The sequence below is a fragment of the Lutjanus erythropterus genome, chromosome 18 (assembly GCF_056507025.1).
Source record: "Lutjanus erythropterus isolate fLutEry1 chromosome 18, fLutEry1.hap2, whole genome shotgun sequence".
Taxonomy (NCBI): Eukaryota; Metazoa; Chordata; class Actinopteri; order Lutjaniformes; family Lutjanidae; genus Lutjanus; species Lutjanus erythropterus.
Window position 1 is genome coordinate 32,130,372 of NC_139334.1, and position 20,242 is coordinate 32,150,613.

Here is a 20,242-nt window from a genome sequence, read left to right on the forward strand (position 1 = left end):
TTAAATGCCAGCCTGATCAAAAGCACAGTACTGACGGTGCACGACCTTTTATCTATAGCAGACTTTGTATAGTAACAGAGAACATACACTGCAAATCATTAAAATCAAATTGTGTGCTAAACTGATTACAAGCGCAAGTCATTAAGATCTTGACATGAAAGACTTCATAAAGCCAGACTAATATCAGGGAATGTAACTATGTGCACAATCTTAATTTACCCCGCAATTTTATTATGAGATTTATACACAACATTACATATGTTAGCCATATGTGCAGCCTTTATTTTACACTATACTTCAGCGCTAACACTGCATGGCTTTCTGATTCCATCATTTGAGAGACTTGAGAGTAAAGACCTTGGTGTCCCTGTGTCTGTGTGTGCTGTGAGTTTCTTACCCATCAAAGAGACGTCTCCTCGTTGACTCAATAGCGCTGTCCACATTACGGATTGCCTGTTCTATGGACGTGCTCACAAAGGTGTCCCCCTCTCTGCTGACTGCAGGAACTGTTGTCACATGGAGACGGACAGACAGGCTGATTAGAACCAAGTTAAACAATCTACCAAGGTTGGACTTGTAACATGACAACAGAGAATTTCTTTTCCACTTTCTCATTTTGCGTTTTTTCGTAAGTTGTTTGAACATACATTAACGCTTTTGAGCTTCGGTTCAGTCCAGTGTTCCAGCTGGACGCTGTAAGTGACTGAACCTTTTAAGGTGCTCGCCTTCGGCTTCCCTCCTGAAGCTGGAGCGAACACATTTCTGGCACGCTCCTTCATCTTCGTGTGCCATCGAAAACAGTGAGAATGTGACGTGAGGACTGAGAGAGTCCAACAACAACTGAGCACATTGATACAGTTTACGGTTCACCAGCAGAGTGATGTGGTCTGACCTGAGAAATCTCAGCAGGAAACACCAACACACACAGGGAAGAGCTGACAGGAATCTGATAGCATTGCAGCAGAGTGTGACTAAATTACTGACTGACTTGGACAAAGAACATCAACAGAGGGCTTCTCACTCTCTGGACTCTGCACCAATGTGACAGCAACACACACTGAACATACTAAATATAACACCTCTTGTTAAAGCCCCTTTTGTATGACTTACAGCACCCGTCTCGCATCTCTCCCGCAATTAGTGTTCAACTTTCCTGTGCCACTGTCTCTTCTTTGTGACTTGTAGACTTTAATGTACGAAATCAAAGACATGCATTCATCACATTAGAGCTGCATGGAGAGAGGGAGTATCCAATATATTCAGTACACTGTATTTTTATTCTGCAGCAAATTCTGTATGAGTTATTGCTTGTGTAACAAATGCATAATTAATATTTGTCACAACCAGGGCCTGACATTAGCACCCACCATGGTGATGGAAAGATTTGTTGTATTTCCCTTCTTCTGGCAGTGTGTTTGCGAGTGTAGCACAGTTACTCTTACTAAACGATCTCACAGCGTGATTGTGATAAAACGGGGATAACATTGATATGGATAGATATTACAGCCTAATCACACAGCAGAAATAAATGCAACATCATCCAGTGAGTGTCTGATCTCTTTGTCAGCGATGACAAATTTGGGCTGCACGATATGATCAAAAAGTCACATTGTGATTATTTTGACAGGTCATCTCTGCAGAACTGCAGTACTTTATTATAATACTGTTTGCTAACACATTTTTCCTTTTCCAAAAAAAACTGCAATTCGGTGCTGCAATTTGGATATTGCACTTGGCCATATTGTGATTTTGATAATATTGCAGTTAACTGTGCAGCCCTAATGACAATGCTCATTATCCATAAGTGTAACAGACTTACAGAAAAGTGACATTAGGAACTTGCTCCCCTTTTAATCCACACCCGGTTTGTCTTACACAGCCACACAGAGCTCTATATGCCAGGATGCTTAGTAAAGAAAAAAAAATCCTTTTACCCATAGTGTTTATACATCTTAGAAAAATAAATATTCTCATTCCATTAGTTCTGCAAAAAAGACATTTTTAGTGAAGCATTCAAGAGGTGTTCAAAAGATATTAAAAACATGTGGAAAGTAATGTATCATTTACTGCAAAGAGGAAACAGAAACCCCAGAGTTACCTTCTGTCCCTCTGGTGGTGATGGTGAAAATTCTCTTAACAATATATTTGATATAGCTCAAAAATTTCTTTTTTGTTAGTATTGGTTATGAATTTGGTAGCAAAATTCCTGCTTATCATGGTAATCCACTGGATTTCAATCATTTTCAAATGATCTCTTCTTTTAAGCCCCCTGATATCCATAAAATAAGTTACATAACTGAAGAATTTAAATTATCTTCAGCCGGTCATGGCAATATTTTCAAATTCCTTGTCGAACAGGTAATACAGTCCATACTGCCGCCACTTCTTCACATCTGTAATGGTTAATACACCAGTATGTAGAAGTTCTTTAACCAAAATGATATTTTTAATGCTAAAGTATAATTATTATTGTTATCCATGAATTTTCAAACGTACTGTTTTACAAAAAAACAGAAAAAATAGTAAAGCACATTATTATTTCTTGACTAAGATGTCAAATTATAGTTATTTACTTGCATTCCTGAACAGAAAAATTAGTTTTAGTGGTTGGACGTTATGCTTGATGAATTTGTGACTTCTCAGAGAAGCTCAGTGAACCGGCTCAAATTTGGGTATAAAAAGGTGAATTCAGTTTGAAATTCCTCGTTCCTGTTCAAAATGGTAAAACGTGGAGAGCTCACTGAAAATGAAGTCCACATTAAAGCACTTCATGATACTGGATGGTCAGAGACAAACAGGGAAAGACATAAAGTGTCTCACAGTGTGGTCAAGTCTGCTTTGGAGTCAACTGCAGAGACTGGTTTTTACAAAATGCACCAAGGAAGAGGCAGGAAACGAAAGTTAACTGAAGCAGATGTCAGACACCTCAAGATCTGAAGTACTAGAGACAGAAGGAAGAGCAGTGCTGATCTTCAGACAGAGATAAATGATTCTTGATCAGAGTCTGAGAACGTCTCCAGAATGACCAGAAGCAGACGACTGATGGAACAAGGCTTAAAGGGAAGACTAGCTGCTAAGAAGACATTATTGAGGCCTGCAAACATCCAGAAATGCCTCAGATTTGCCAGGGAGCACAAACGTCTACCACAACATCTTAGTTCATCATGGAATCCCTTCTGGACTGAATCTGATTGGTCGTGGTTCATATACCAACAAGACAATGAGCCCAAGCAAACTTCAAAGCCGTGCAGAGACTATTTGACCAAGAAAAAGGAATCTGGAGGACTGGAACTGATGGACTGGCCAAGTCAAAGTCCAGATTTGAATCCTATTGAAGAAATTTGGAATTTAGTATATTCAAAGATTGATCGCACAAAAGTACATCAAAAAGTACATAAAAACAATGCCAGCAAGAATGCAAGCTGTTATCAAGGCCAAAGGAGGTCATACAAAATATTAAGTTTTTTGTTATTATGTGTGGAAAAGACTATTTAGTTGTTTCAGTTTATTTGCCAAATAAATAACAGTAACATTTTTAGTTTTAAGCAAGTTTTTGAAAAATTTCTAAAGTATTTGTTTTCTTGTTTTTATAACAGGTGGTCTAATAATTTTGTTAAGCACTGTATGTAATGGTAATTTCAAACTTATAAATTGTAACTTAAAAACCTTGCATGCAGCGCCCTCACAGCCCACCAACAGGCTCTGGTCAACTCATCGGGAGTCACTGCTTTACGATATATATACACATTGAATGGGTCTTTAAACTTTTAACTATATTCTAAAGTTGAACCAATTCATGTTCAAGGTTTTCCTTGATAATCAACATGTTTACCCCCCATTCTCTTTAACCAGAAAATTAATAAAGCATTACATCAGTTGTTTCTTACCTGTGACAGTAAGCACCATGCTGGCAACCTGGTAGCCGATGGGATTGCGGGCAATACACTCATATCGCCCACCATCAGCAGTGCCCACGTCCTTCACCTCTAGATAACCCTCAGGACTGATGTGGAACTTGCCGCTCTCTGTCACCTGCACACCATCCTGGGAGAAAAATTTGCGGGACAAAGGGCAGAGGTCAGGACCCCGGGAGTTCAGAACCTCACAGATGGAACGCATTAAGTCAGAGCTGTTTAGTTTGCATGGACGCTTTTGGGCAGAAAAATCCACTCAACATTAATCTCAGAGCTGCTTCATTGTCAATATTGGCACCGAATCATAAAGCGACAAATAAAGCAGCCGCACACCATTTCTTATCCCCTCTCTTCTTCTCTGTTCTCTTGAAAGCACTCATGCACTTGTCTAACCCCATGACCTCTGTGTCGATGAGGTGACGGGCGCCTCACTCAGCCAACAGGAGCTTCATCATCTAACCTTGTTCCAGGTGAGGACAGGCTGTGGCTGGCCCTGAGCGCTGCAGGGAATCTGGACGTCCTGGCCAGACTCCACCGTCAGGTCCCTTGGAGCATTTGTGAAAACAGGCGTTACTGAATGAGTTAAAACATACACACACACACACACACACACACGCATGTGTTAATGATTATACACCAGTGCTCAAAGTACTGTACATGTAAAGTGCATTTTGCAATCAATCACAGCAGACAAAATAAAAAAAAAAACTCTTGAGAGACTTATCTCAGCATTTTTACTGTCCTGCATATGCTCACAGAACATACACACACTCAGAGTGTTTGTGTTACACTGAAGTTGCCATTTTTCTTTCCTCTATTCAGCGACCGCAAAATGTTAAACAGCTTAAAGTCAAAGTGGAGTTCAAAAGGAAATGAGGGCATACTGTATTTTAAACTGCGTGATATGGTAAATGATATGGTATGTTGCCTTAAAATTAAATGATTTACGCTATAATTTTTTAAAAACAACATTTTGGGGTTTCTAAAATTCAAATATTTAAATTTATCTAAAGAAGAAAAGTAAATTATCTCAACAAAAGATCAGTAGTTAGAATTTGACTTGGGCTCAAAACTGATGACTATGTATGTAGTATGTTGGCTTGAAATTTTGAGTTGTCTCAACTTTTTTCATAAACCTACAACAATGAAACATGAAAAATATTTAAAAAATATAATGTTATTCATTTCCATATTTTTGCCAAAGTCACAGGGATGCATGTGGCTCTGGAGCCTCAGGCTGCAAACCGATTGTTAAAATTATTTAATATCTTACCTGTTTAACATAAAAACTGTTTAACACACACGTGGTTGGGCTCAAGTTTAATCACCATTCGAAAATTCGTTCGCTATCCAACTTGTAACCATAGCAACATCAAGGGTACAGCTGTCAAAGCTTACTGATTATCAACTGCAGAAACTTGATAAACTAACAATCGGACTGCAGCGATGGCTGATTTTAAAATTTCTGTTCATCCATTGGGCGAACGCAATAATTTTAAAGAATAAGACGCAGCAGAGGAGAGAGAAATGGAGAAGAAAAGGGAAAAAAACAAGGAACTTGCGACCAGAAGAGCCTAAAAGATAGAGAAAGAGAAGGAGGAAATTGATATGAAAAAGAAATAACAGCCTTTTTAAACCAGATTTGGAAACATACTCTGCGGTCATGCTTAACAATACCTTACATGAATTTTATTCCTCGGTTCAGTCCATTTAGGGCTGGTGGTAAGTACAGTGTGGCAAGTTTAACAGAAATGGTATCAACCGCCATGTATCATATTTCAATATAATAAGTGATACAGAGTTCAAGTCAAGTAATGCTGTCTTTAAAGCCAGGTTGAAACGCTGTAGGAAAAGCGTGGCAGTTCCTTGTGCTGTTTTTTTTTCTCTATTTCTCTCTCCTCCGCTGCATCCTGTTCTTCAAAATAATTGTTTTCTCCAAATAGGTTGAAAGAAATATTAAAACCAGCCCTCGCCCTGGGACAAACCGCTTGTTTTTAAACAAGACTAGAATTATTTCTTGTCATGAGAATGGTAGGCTTGCTCGCTTCATAGCGCAAAACTTTCACCCAAAAACCTGCAAATGCTTTTATTTCAATGCTTATATGCAGGATAATCAATTGTATGTTAAATGATTTGAAGTAGCTTCACGTCAGGTGGGTCTTTGTCTCCATGTGGTTCCTTCAAACTGTTTAACACACACCTACTTGTTGATTATCCCTTACAGCAGTGGTTCCCAAACTGGGGGGCAGGCCCCCCTGGGAGGACACAGAATACCAGGATAGAAATAAAGAGTGAAACAAAATTGAATAAATATGATCTATGTAGGGGAAATAAACAAACAAGAGTTTGCTGATTGTATTCCTCTAAACTTATTTCACTAAAATTCAACTTTTGAATGTCTCTTTCTTTCTTTCTTTTTTTATTTTAATCAGTTCCATCCCCAATTATTGTTAATGATCGATCAAAATTCTGTGGTGGGGGGCATGAACTTTTTTCAGCTTCTGAAAGGGGGGCATGCCAGAAAAAGTTTGGGAGCCACTGTCTTAGATAATGAGTTGCTTCATGTGGTAGAAAACAAGGGGGACACATTAGTGTCGTAACTCCTAAAACGCTTTTCAGTTTTTTTTTTTTCAACAAGCAGCGTCTAATCATTTTTTGTTTTTAAACTATGAAGCTGAACTCACAGGTGTGATACAAACACACACATTTACACACTGTCTGGTTTCATTACATGAGCTGCTTTCCATTTGTATACAGAGACACAGCAGGTCAACAATCTCTAACTGCACCTTGACTATATCAAGCCCACACACAGACACACACACACACACACACACGGTGTTGAGCATTGTTACAGAGTGAGTCACTGTGTCATACTGTCTACTATTCATGATAGAACTCTTATACAGCTTAAGTGTTTGGCAGGAGAAGGTGGATGTTTGCCCCAAACACACACACCATGTTCAAATTCAAATTCCATGTAGCAGCCAGCAGTGATCCACCTGGCCATGGGAAAATCCCACAGGTTTTGGAGCACAAAGTGGGAGGCAATGTCATAGTCTGACACTAATTAACTGTCTTTAAATCAAAGTTGAAGTTTCTAAAACACAGGGTTGACTGCAGTGTACAGTACACAGCATCGAAGCTGGAGGCAATGTGTTGCCATGGCACCAGTCTGCAACACTGAAGAGTTCGGTAAAAAAAAAAAAAAAAAAAAGTCATACTGTGATTATTTTGACTGAAATCGGTTTTACATGACAATTTTCATATTCATCAGAAAAGAAAACTATTAAAATTGTGATGATGTTATATTTATTGAGGTCTTTACTAAACAAATATATTTTTGGGCCAGGTCATCTATGCAGCATGCAAATTGTGATTTGGTTCTGGTTCTGCGATGTGGATATTGTACTTGGCTATATTAATTGTGCAGCTCTAATGTGAGCACAGCAGCACAGCAAGTTATTAATATTACAGGGATACTGAAGTATCTGTTGAATGCTACATATTTCACATCCAAAGATGAATAATCCCATCGTTTTAATCCTTTCTTTCACTTTCTAACACTTAACCTGTTCCTCTGCATAACGCTCTCAGTCTCAGCATAAAGCAACCATCACATACTGCCAGCATGGTTGTGGGCTTGTACAGCACTTTAGCAGTGTGGGGCCATTATGCAACGTGTACTTTGAGCCATGTTAACAGCCATTACTACATGGAAAAACATGGTGTCATCACGGGATTACAGACTGCCATGCTTTCCTGTGCTACGCCAGGCCTGTAATTTCAACCACACACACACACACACACACACACACACACACAAAATACAACCATCTGCACAAAGAAAGAAGCAGCGTGACAGACCGTGTATATGTCTTCTTTCAAACAAAAACACACGCTAACACATATGCACATGTAGAATAAATTACAATACAGTGCAGTATAATACAGTATGGTACATTTACATTGCAAATGTGCACACAAAGATGAAGAGCTTCCCTACACACACATACACACACAGAGCTATGTGTCTTTCAGTGTATACTTGCATTGTAACAGTTTAATACCAGACTTACATGTGCAAACGACAAATTAGCTGTGAATGGAGGGTGCTGCACCACTCCCACCCTCTCAACATTTTACCACCTAGCACTCGCCTCCTCCTCCTCCTCCTCCTCCTCCTCCTGCACAATCATGCAGTGTTTGAAGAGAGCCTTTCAGCAGTCACAGCAGTGTAATGGCTCAGTCTGCCCTCACACTTCTAGTTATCTGATGAAACTGCGACCTCAGCCTTTTTAGTTGCTCATTATTATGTCTCGTCCTCTACATTTACTTTGAAGCTTCGCCCTACACCCTCACCTCTCTGCTGGATGCTGAGCTGCACAGCATGACGCACAGTCCCCACTGGGCTGACTGCCTGGCACTCATACTGGCCCTCGTCGTGGGCTGCCACCCGAGTGATGCGGAGAGTGCCGGTAGACAGGACCACGTGACGGCGGTCAAGGGGTAGCGGACTTCCCCCGCGTGTCCAGGCAATCACCGGCTGGGGGTAACCGCTCGCCTCGCAGGGGAAGTCCACCGTGTGACCCTCCAGGACTGACTGGTCCTGCGGCGTGACCGTGAACTGGGGGATCGCTGGGGGAGGAAGGGGGTAAAGAAGCAAATCTCAAATTACTGATCATGAGACACACTAATGGACAAATTGGCACTTTAGAGCTAACATTTGCAAGGTCTGGAACAAGTGTCCTTAAGACAGCATGATACGACAGTCCTCGTCCTCTCCTTAGTGAACAGTGTTGCCTGTGTGTTTGCAGGCCAGTGACATAAAAGTGTAGCAGCATGCGAGCACCCGCTGGCCCAGACATCAATCAGTTTTTAAGACATCCTCCAAAAATAAAACGCAACTAGCAGATGCAAATTTTAAATGGCTACTTATTCATCAGTCAGCAAGGTTTAGACATAGATACGTCCAATGTTAGTTTTATTATCGAGTGTAATACTTGATGAACTCAATCAGGCTGTTCCTTTGCAAGATACCCTCAGCTGGCTACAGTTACAGTACAGTGCAATTCATTAGAAGTATGCTCAAGCCATATTCAACTCTATTTTTAAAAAGTGCATCCAGTAAAGTGAGACTGTGCAAACTGTCTATTTTTTCTGGATTAAATTTGCTTTGTATTGGGGGAAGTTCTTGCGAGATTAAAGGGCCCGATTCCTCAGCAGAATTAGGGTAATGGCAGCAAAAATTGCTGTATTTGTTTAGTGTGGTGTAAGTAGATTTGCCAATCCATGAAACGCTTAGTTTTATGACTAAATATGTTTAGACTTGAGGGCTGAGACACAACACTGTACAAACACAAAATGCAAGATCAAAAATGCAGGAAGCTACAAGCAACAACATGATTTATGTTTTAACTACAGTTCTTCCAAGGAATGCTAACACATTAGACACTGAGAGCAAACACCCTAAAGCAATTTGGAGCATAAATCTGTCTTATTTTTTAATAAATCTAAGTCCTTTCACTTAACAGAGAAAAATAAATTCTAATTCCTACCTTGTACAATGATATACGCTGTGGCATGTATAGTATCAACATTATTGGAGGCAAAACAGGTGTACTGTCCTCCATCAGCCTGGACCACATTCTGGATATAAAGCCCTCCGGAGGGGGTGATGTTGATACGGGCGTCGTTCGGCAGGGGAGTCCGATCGCCCTTCGTCCAGGAGACCCGGGGCTGCGGTTGGCCAGTGGCGCTGCACTCCAAGGTCACGCTCTCTCCCACCAGCACCTCAGTGTTCAGGGGCTGGATCACAAAACTTGGCCGTGCTGGAGGAACAGGGGGAGAGGAGAGGGGAGAGCGCGGGAACGGCGTTAGATCAATTAGGTGAGAGGTGAGTCACTGGTTTGAGAAACTTGTGATGAGCTAAACAAATGCGGGCAAAATGTTCAAAAGAAGGCTACATGAATCTGTTCGGGTCAGTTCATCTTTGTATATTTCTGTCAATAACACCACTTTGACTACCGCTAAAACAACATCCAACGTGTTTCACGAAACGTGGCTGAGTCCTGTCCATATTTGGCCGGTGATTACAGTGGAGTCAGAGGAAATATGTACACAGCGAGGGGCCTGGCGTTTACAATCACACAGAGACAGGAAACGCACAACATCTGCTCTCACAAACTGTTCCTTAACAAGGGGTCACCACTAGGGCCATCCGTCACCTGGTGATGACCCCTGGGTCATCTAGAGACAGCCCTGCTAACCTCCCACAGCGACAGCCAGGACAAAATGTACAGTGTGTGTGCAAGTAACAAACCAAACCACACAACCAACACAAAAGTACATAAATACCTCCATAAGGACAAAATCTGATCAGTAAAGCAGCTGTTATCTAAACTCTGTTCCCCTCAGCTCTGACGGTCACTCTATCTTTCAACATTTAGCTTGTAACTTCACTGTTTTGATTCAGTCTCACTCTCAGTAAAAGCATTCATCTTACTGCATGCTAACTGCAGACAAAGTTAGCGACTAGGTGGTGACCATGCGCTGTAAAAAAAATATATTTGAGACGACTTAAAATTCCAAGGCAATAGATTTTTAAGATTTGAGCCAAAGTCAAACTCTTCAATTTTGAAATAAACTTTAAAAAGTTTATCTGACATATAATCTTTAGTGGAGATAATTTACTTTTCTTCTTTAGATAAACTCGAATCTCTGAAAATTTCAAAAATTGGTCACAGTGAGCTGCAAACCTGCTATGTTAGCTTTGACTCCTAGGATCTATTTAACTGAATTCAAAGGTAACATTCATTCATTTTTTAAATGTAGTTGAAAATATACAGTTACTAAGCTGCGGTAAAGACACCCAATGAATATTCTAGAAGAGAAGGTGATCTTTGCTCTGTTTTTTGTGACCTTGACGGTCACTTGTTGTTCGTGTTCCAACATTTTCAGCAAAACTTTCTAACTTCTTCCACAGAACTCAGAATTGTTTGGCTTTGGGGGATCACAACTGTACAGTCGACATTCTCTGGTACTAACATTTGATATGGTTGGACCCGAGACTGTTGACTGATTTCCGGTGCTTCCTCAGAGTTTGGTATCTCTATGCAGATGTTAATACGTGGACTCTCAACCCTGCAGTATCTGTTGACTGCTCCTGCCATGATATAGCCAGGTCCCGGTGTTTCCTCAGTGTCCAGCATCTCAATGCAGATGTCGGGACGGGGGCCCTCGACACTGCAGTGTTTGTTGTCTGGTCCTGCTGACTGGTGGAAATCAACAGAACACTGTTGATTTGGTTCTGTTAGGGTGTCAGCAGGGGAGCTCTAGACCCCGTGGTGAAAGTTCTCCGGTTCTGATGTCTCATACAGTGACGACTGTCCACTGAATTCTGATGTTTCTTCTTGGGGTCTGGTGTCTCTGAACATTGATCACTGTCTGGTCCTTCAGTCTGATTAGAGGAAGACTGTTTACTTCATTTCGACGTTTCCTCTTCACTGTCTTGTATCACCCTGCAGTTTTCGGGTCCTGTGTTCAGATACCCAGAGCATCTTCAATGTCTTCAGCTTCTTCAATTTTGTCCAAGTTTTTGGCGTGGGAGCTCTGTGGGACGCTTTGAGCAAAGTGAGGATGCTGCAGAACCTCCAGGGGTGTGATGTGGTCATCAGGGTTCAGGGTCAGCATCCTTTTAATCAGGTCCACCAACGCTGATCACTCCAGCTCTCCATGTCTGTTACCATCAGCTGCTCAAGTTCATCAAGACAGCTAAGTACCTCGATTCCATACCATAGTAGCCCGTCTCCTCTGCACACTCCTCTTGCGTCTTGAACCTCCAGCGCTGTTGGCCGGTGCTTTCTGTGGGTAGTTTCAGTTTCATACATGTAGGCAGTCATGCAGACTTTGATCAAGGAGTTTGAAATTGAGACAAATTTGCTCCTTATCAAAGAAAAATCCATTGCACTTGATGATGATACAAGTGTCTGGATCCAAACAGCACAGCTGCCTCAGCATGGACATTTCTGTTCTTGTGTTACGAACAACATCAGGATTACTTTTGTTAACCTTGATGGCCACCCTCTCGCCTATTTGAATGTTGCGGCATTGGGATAAAAAACCAAAGCCGCTCTGTCCAAGGTAGGTCTCCACTTCATAGCAACATCCAAGTGTGATGCCTATAGGCATCATAGACGTCTTTCCAGCTGTTATCCAAATGTGGAAGAAGATGGTTTGTGTCCACTTGTTGTAGTTACAATCAGGTTGAAGGTCTGATGTGCACTCAAAGATTCAGTGAACTCTCTCAAAAATTCCTGTGTCAAAATATGTTGATACTGACCTGGTGATATGGTCATAAACTGAAACCCTGTGTGTGTGTGTGTGTGTGTGTGTGTGTGTGTGTGTGTGTGTGTGTGTGTGTATGTGCATGTGAGTTTGTGGAGGGAAAATTTTGCATGAAAGCCTGCAAGCTTCGCTCACACCTCAGCGGGAAATCTCAGTTATTTGACCTGCTGACCTGTGAAGGTAACCTTAATGCCACTCACAGTGCTCACGCCTTGCTCTTCTCTGATTACAGAAAAAAGCTGCATTTCCACCGCAGGGATCAGAGTCTATATTAAGTTTAAGCCTCCAGAAAGTCCCTGCTCAGGGGTCACAACTTTCCAAACTACAGAAACCCAGAAATGGCATTTTTTTGTAACCTGGTTTTAGGACCCTAATGGTGTCTAGTTGAGAATTTTTTATGTTGCCAAGGTCAGCTAATGTGGGTTTGTATGTTGGCCACCTTGAGTTGATGTCCACGTGAATGGCAAAAAAACACAGAAAAACACCTAAATCAGACAACATCCAAAGACAAATGAACCCAGTTTTTCAGAATACTGACAACAGGAATTTAACGAAAAGGTCATTGACATGGTAGAACCACTCTGTATTGTTGAAAAATAGGAAAATTATAAATTCTAGGTCCATAACAATGTAAATTTTGCTATTTTGTTTTGCAATTGTTTCCTGCATTAGCCAAATGAAACTAGTTTATTCTCTTACATCATTTGCAAGGTTATTATATGGATGTCACTAAAGAATATGAAATAAAAGTCAGAGAATATGGCTAAGGTCTGAGAATATGACTTGAAAGTCAGAGTATGGCTTGAAAGTCTACGAATATGGCATAAAAGTCTGAGAACAAGGCTTGAAATCTGAGAATATTGCTTGAAAATCTGAGACTATGGTTTAAAAGTCTGAGAATATGGTATATTAGTGAAAATACGCCACAAACGTCAGTGAGGCTTGTGCTGAACATCACTAGTATTAGCCCTCGTATTACTTGAAGGCACAATGTTAAACTAGGAAAACTCAGTCAAGAAGCCTCCTCATGTTCTCCAGCCCCAACAAGCATATCTGAAGTTATCAGATACAATAGATTAAAGTGGGATTGGTTTGTCTGAGATCAGAGAGGAGCTAGTAAGAGAATTTTTTTTTGCCTTGAGTCTGGACTGTCCATGTCAATCTGTGATGTTGGTTAATTAGCCTGAGCAGAGATTAACATCAGCCACTTACAGGGGGCTCCAAAATACCGCAGTGTGACCTGAGAAGTCTTGACCTCCCCGGCCACGTTTTTGGCCATGCACTGGTAGACTCCCTGGTCCGTCTCCCTGGTGTCCTGGATCATCAGTGTCCCATCTTCCAGCAGGTTCAGACGACTGTCATCACGCATGTTTAGAGCGTTGCTGTCACGAGGGGACACAGAGATACACATCACAACAAGAATCAACAAATAAATAACATAAATGGAAACGTATACAGGCTTTTCACATATTGTACTTTTCTAAAATTCCATATAATGATCATAACACCATGAGGCAGAATACCAACACTTTTAAAATGGGAAAGTCAGAACTATTATCTGTTCTAAATGTCTATAATAAATGGGACGTAAACCTAGATTAAATACAGTGAAGTTCAGTTCTATTTTTTCTTGTAAAGATCCAGGATCCATAATCTTCGTGGTCATATTTAAAAAGGCTGAAACTTTTTAACAATTATCTAAATTAAAGAAATTTGGTTTGTGTGATTGCCAATTCATGACCATACGTTTAACTGAAGTAAAGGACACTGAGGTATTTATTCCACGGTGCTCCCGAGTATCGTTTGTCAGTGGTCTTCCACCAGAAATTACAAGGGGGCAGTTCCATATGGGGAACGATGGCAAAGATGCCCCGTCAAAGGCTAAACATTCCTGCACAAGTTTAACTGCCTCACAGGGAAACTGAATTAAAGGATTGTCCATTTTCAGATTTTTTTTTTTCTTCAATCCATTTCCAACTCTTATCACTCCTGCATGTAGAGGCTCATGATAAAGGAAACCCAGCATTATAAGCCAAATAATATAAATAAACATTGGGTATTGCTAATCCACAAATTCTCATTGGCCTCATCAATCTTTTCTAACTGATTTTAGGTTTCTTATCCCTCCACAACAAACCCATAAGTATTTTATTAATTTCTTTGAACCAACGAGGAGGGAACTTAAGTGGTACAGCTGAAATAAGAAATGATCATGATGAAATGGGAAGAATTATCCAGTGGGTGTTTTTACTTTTAATACTTTAAGTACATTTTCCTGATTAAACGGACATACTAACTGGTAATGGAGTATTTTTAGAGTGTTGCATTAGTACTTTTACTTAAGTAAAGGACCTGCATACTTACTTGTTCCTGAGCCAGATGATTTGTGGTTTAGGATTGCCTTCGGCCCTGCAGGTGAAGTAGACAGTGTTCCCTGATGTGACATCGACATCCTGGGGCTCTGAGGTGATCCTGGGTACCTCTGGAGAAAAAGACCAGACAGGAAGGTGGGAAGATAATTATGCAGGGATAAAAGCACGTCCATTCATTTCATTCCATTCATGTGCCAATCAGTCTGCCTGTTGAACCAAGCTTGTAGTGAATCCGTCTCGTCATTCCAAAGGGTGCTGGCTGGATCACAGCGCTGATGTCTTGGCAGATAGTCAGAGACAGTAAGACAGATAGCAGACTCTCCTCTCTGGCCACATTTCCAGAGCCACAACATCCGATAAGATCACTGACACCATCAGATACTTAGCCTAAGCCGTAGAGCAGTCTACCTCATAACCCACCACAGTGTATACAGCCCATCCCCCCTACAGGGATCATTAGAAGTTATCTGGAGTTCAGAGTATGCCACTGCAAATACTCCTCCTCCAGAAATCATTCAAACTGCCTGTGTAAACAGTAAGGCACTGACTCTTAATCTTTGTTGGTACATATTGTTCTTGCACAAGATTTCTCAAGTCACAGCTGTGATAATTTTAGACTCAACTTGACTATCAAAAAAAGACTTGTAACAATTTGGGTTGCCAATAACTCGTGTCTCTACTTGCTCTTGAGCCTTTCGCCTTATAAATACTTGCTGCCTTCCCCCGAGCCTAAAGATCAAAAAGGTTGTATTTTAAAGTGGGCCGTGCATTAATGCATTTCCTGCATCAACTAACTTTAACGCAATTCATTGTCAGCAAAATTGACACTTAATTCCCCAGATCCAGTTTGTTTAAACCAGTCCAACAACTTCCAATCAAGTAGCATGAGAGAACCATAAAGAACTAATGTCATGGTAATAAGATCCAGTTGAAAAAAATGATACCAAAGACTATTTCATTTGTGCACATAAACCATGCAGCAGCCAACAGATAAACTACTGTAGTATGTACAACATGCAGGTCAAAAATTAGAAACGGACACAACAACTTCAGACTTTGTTTGGCATTTGAAGAACGGTAGGAGCAGGGGACTTGCCATGGACAGGTCCTCTCTTGACAGTTAAGAACATGGCTTATAAGCAACCAAATCTGTCACCACTAACACTGAGGCCTTCAGATGCCATCATTTGGCAAATCAAAAATTAATATATCACTTGTATTACTGCTTGACATACCTTACTACTGTTGCAGCGTCTTTGCTTAGGTCTAATTTTTTCTCATGCCTGTCTTTGCTTGCATTTGTTTGTTGTTGTTGTTGATGATGATGACCTTGCTTGTGCTGTTGTTGTGCTGTTTGCTTCTGGTCTTTCTGAACTGTGATTTGCTCTGCCCATGTCTGTTTTCTACTAAATACTGTCTGTGTTCTGCTTCTACTGTTATTAGCATGCCTTCAGAATTGTTCTCATAATTTGTTTCTTATTTCTAAATTTTTATATTGATTTTAAGTTGCCAACTTTACATATGATCAGGTACTACGGATGAAAACTAGCCTTTTGGCTAATTCTGGCATATTTACAGTAATGTTTATTAATGTGCACTGTCCCTGAGAAATAAATAAATGAAATTAAGTCTAGGCTCCGTTGTAAAACTTTGGTGAAGAGTTCATCTTGGCTTAGACATGAAACTAAAAGTTTAGGACTTGGGACTTAAATGTAAAGACTCAAGACTTACAAAATAATGATTTGGTCCCACCTCTGCACTCTACACATTGAGTTAACCTCTGCCCTGACAGACAGTCAAACTCCCACACTCACCTGTCAACAAGGAGTACACATTCTCTCTTTGGCCCCTGCCCCACACACCATCACACACATCAGTGTACATATGGTAGACACATTTCAGAGCTGCTCCTTCCATTTTGCAGGTAAACCAAACCCAAACCCATGAAAAGCCTCTGAGATGCACACTAAGAATATCAATCTCTCCAATATTCATTTCTCTTCCATACTGACAACGATGATTTTAATTGCAGTGGGTTGGAAATCCTGTTTGTTGGTAACCTGGCCTGCGATGTGATCATCAGATACCACTTGTGCGGGGAGGTGGCACTTCATCTCAAGGAGGACGGCTGTTTTGACAGCTGCTCAACCCGCCGTGGATTGTTCCGGCCCGTTTACAGGGGGGGGGGGAAGGAGGAGAACAAGGAGGGAGGAGTGGAATAGCTTCCGCCATGTTTTTAAGCAGACATTCTTCCCCCTGCTGCCCTGCTACGCAGACAGATGAAGTGGAGGGGGTTACATTGAGCAAGAATGGGCAAGTTGGGGCCATCAAATTAGCTGCTCTGATTTAAAAGTGGTTGGGTTACAGTCAGCTGCCAGCTAGCCTGCCTGGCTCAGACTACAGCATTCAGTGGGAGCTGGAGGAAACACAGAGCTAAGACAGTTGGATTTACTGCTACAGGAGCCAACAGCCTGTTAAAAAAAAAAAAAAAAAAAACGAAATGTGGACTTTCTTTTCTACTTGCAGTGTTGAAAAGTAGCAATACACTGCTTAAGTTTTCCTCCACTTATCTTTTCAATGTACTGTCACTCTCTGAATGCATGAAAAATGGTAGCAAAAAGTTCATAGAAACTGAAGCTGCGTTCAACATAATATGCAACTGTTTCCAAAAACAACCCAAAGTATAGATTCATAAACATAGTCCCTTTAAATCATTACTCAGATCGTGACAAAGAAACTTCCCTCTGTCTGTACTTGCAGATGCTTTACTAACCAAAAATATTGGTAATGGACACTCTGGAGATGAGACTCAACTATCATCTATCAAATCTTTCTGGTACATTGACACACAGCTTGAAGAAATCACACTGATTCCACCTTTAAATTCATGTTAGTCACAATGGATTTCAATAGCAACAAGGCAGAAGAAAAGTATCCAACAAAATTTTCACATAAATACCTAAAACCACGTCTACCAACCACAGCCGTTCTTCCTCTCAGCTAACTTTTATAGCCACATGTCTACAGGGAATTTGACTCTTTAAAAGATAGATTTTGGGTCGAGCATGACTTTAACAACCAAATTATCTTTCAATCCACTTCTCAAACAAGGAGGACTATTCATCGATGTACCCATCTGTCATGATGTAATGAGTTAGTTGCATTAAGTTCGATCACGTGACTACAGACATGGCATGATAGTATGATCTGTGACTCGTCATACCAAAGAGTTTCATTGTAAAAGCGGCTAAAAGATTAGTAATGACACCAATAAAGTCATGCAGGAGCTTCATCAGCTCAATGTCTCAATACTGAGTAATGAGACAAAGAACCAAAGTTGAGAACTCTGACAACAGAGTGTGGCGCAACACAGATCAGGCTCCAATGTAGTGCATCTGTCTCCTGTATGAAAAAGCAATTCCTGAATGCTAAGACATCAACTCTGCAATCCAAACCTTATCCAAAGATTTAAAGATACTAAGATATTAAAAGTGCTTTGGAGGAAAACTGGCTGATCAAGAATTTATCCAACCAAGTATCAGTCCTTCACTATTGATGACCTTGAGTTGCACAGCAAAAGAAATAACATAATAATAACAATAAATAATAAAAAATAATGGGCTTGACGGAGGATATGGAGGCAGAAGATTTAACTTAGGCCACTGGGCCTCATATTTCTTGATGTATTTGGCCTGAGTGAGAACAAATCCTCCCCCTGAGGTGGACCAGGCTCATCAAGCTTTATGGCCTTGCCCAAATCTCCCCACAACATCATGGTGTGTCTTCTGAGACTGGTGGACAAGCATAACAGCACAGCTGCAGTAAGAAAGGAAGTCCCTCTCCTCTGAAAAGCAGCCTTTCTACAGTATGAGTATAATTAAATAATTAAAGATCTAAAAATGCAAATGTTGAGCATTGTAATACTGCATCCCGCCAGAGAAAAGTTAATATTTAGGACACGAGAAGCTGCTCTGAGGTTACAGAGTCACTGTATCTACGGGACTAGTGCATCTGAGGCTGGCTTGGGATGAAATCATGCAGTCCAGTGAGTTTCTGACAGTGATCTCTTTGTTTTTTCCCATCAAAGCCTATCTAACAAATAACTTTGAGTTGGGACAGTTAAACCTCATGAGTCCAGCTTGCATTTAATACCAGATCTGCCACACCATCCTGCCCAATGTGGCACAGTGGACTCTTCTTCAAAGCTGCAGAAAATCATTTGATGAGCTCAGAGGGAGAGACAGATTCAAAATTAATGCTTCTGAGAGTATACTCAATTTAGATAATCTTTTTTTCAAATTTCTCAATGAATACTAGACTATGAGACAGAAAAAACAACACAGGGGCTGGTTTCACAAAGATATTTTGACTAGTCTGTAGTGTTAGACTAATCTTAATTTTGCTCATAGATTAGTCTATTGTAAATTAGACTATTTCATGAAAATAAAGACTAAGTTGAGTGAGTTTGACAAGGACCAAATTGTGACGGCTAGACAACTGGATCAGAACATCTCCAAAGCTGCAGCTGCACCAAGGAAGGAACAGTGGTGAACCGGTGACAGGGTCATGGGTGGCCGAGGCTCATTGATGCATGTGGGAAGTAAAGGCTGGCCTGTGTGGTCCGATCCAACAGACGAGCTACTGTTGCTCAGATTTGTGAAGAAGTTAATACTGGTTCTGATAGAAAGGTGTCAGAATACACAGTGCATCGCAGTTTGTTGTGTATGGGGCTGCATAGACCAGTCAGGGTGTCCATGCTGACCTCTGTGCACTGCCGAAAGCGCCAACAATGGACACGTGAGCATCAGAACTGGACCACAGAGCAATGGAAGAAGGTGGCCTTTATTTTATTTTTGTGGATGGCCGGGTGCATGTGCATCGATTACCTGGGGAACACATGGCACCAGGATGCACTATGGGAAAAAGGTAGGCCAGCGGAGGCAGTGTGATGATTTGAGCAATGTTCTGCTGGGAAACCTTGGGTCCTTCCATCCATGTGGATGTTACTTTGACATGTACCACCTACCTAAGCATTGTTGCAGACCATGTACACCCTTTCATGGAAACAGTATTCCCTGATGGCTGTGGCCTCTTTCAGCAGTATAATGCACCATGTCATAAAGCAAAAATGGTTCAGGAATGGTTTGAGGAGCACAACAACGAGTTTGAGGTGTTGACTTGGCCTCCAAATTCCCCAGGTTTCAATCCAATTGAGCATCTGTGGGATGTGCTGGACAAACAAGTCCGATCCATGGAGGCCCCACCTCACAACTTACAGGACTTAAAGGATCTGCTGCCAACATCTTGGTGCCAGATACCACAGCACACCTTCAGGGGTCTAATGGAGTCCATGCCTCGACAGGTCAGGGCTGTTTTGGCAGCAAAAGGGAGCCCAACGCAATATTAGGCAGGTGGTCGTAATGTTATGGCTGATCAGTGTAAGTACTGTCTCAGTTTGTACAAGTTGTGGATTCACTCCCCGTCTAATTTCAATCCAAGTCAGCAACATTCAGAGTTATACGACGGAAAATCTTACACAGAGCTTATATCACTCACTCCAGACTGGATCAAAGCTCCCCGATCTCTGCTGGCATAGTTGCGGACAACTGG

At 41.1% G+C, this 20,242-nt stretch overlaps 1 protein-coding gene across 2 annotated transcripts in view; it reads right to left on the minus strand.

The window, feature by feature from the left end:
• The window catches only part of pxdn (peroxidasin), an 84,118-nt gene that overhangs the window by 26,019 nt on the left and 37,857 nt on the right, over window positions 1-20,242 (minus strand). For both annotated transcript variants that reach the window (XM_084742239.1, XM_084742238.1), the window contains 7 exons: window positions 14,625-14,742; window positions 13,473-13,642; window positions 9,473-9,745; window positions 8,277-8,552; window positions 4,375-4,487; window positions 3,888-4,044; window positions 398-506 (listed from right to left, as the gene is read on the minus strand). In XM_084742239.1, the coding sequence (XP_084598365.1) occupies window positions 398-506; window positions 3,888-4,044; window positions 4,375-4,487; window positions 8,277-8,552; window positions 9,473-9,745; window positions 13,473-13,642; window positions 14,625-14,742 (1,216 nt within the window). The remainder of the gene's footprint in view (window positions 1-397; window positions 507-3,887; window positions 4,045-4,374; window positions 4,488-8,276; window positions 8,553-9,472; window positions 9,746-13,472; window positions 13,643-14,624; window positions 14,743-20,242) is intronic.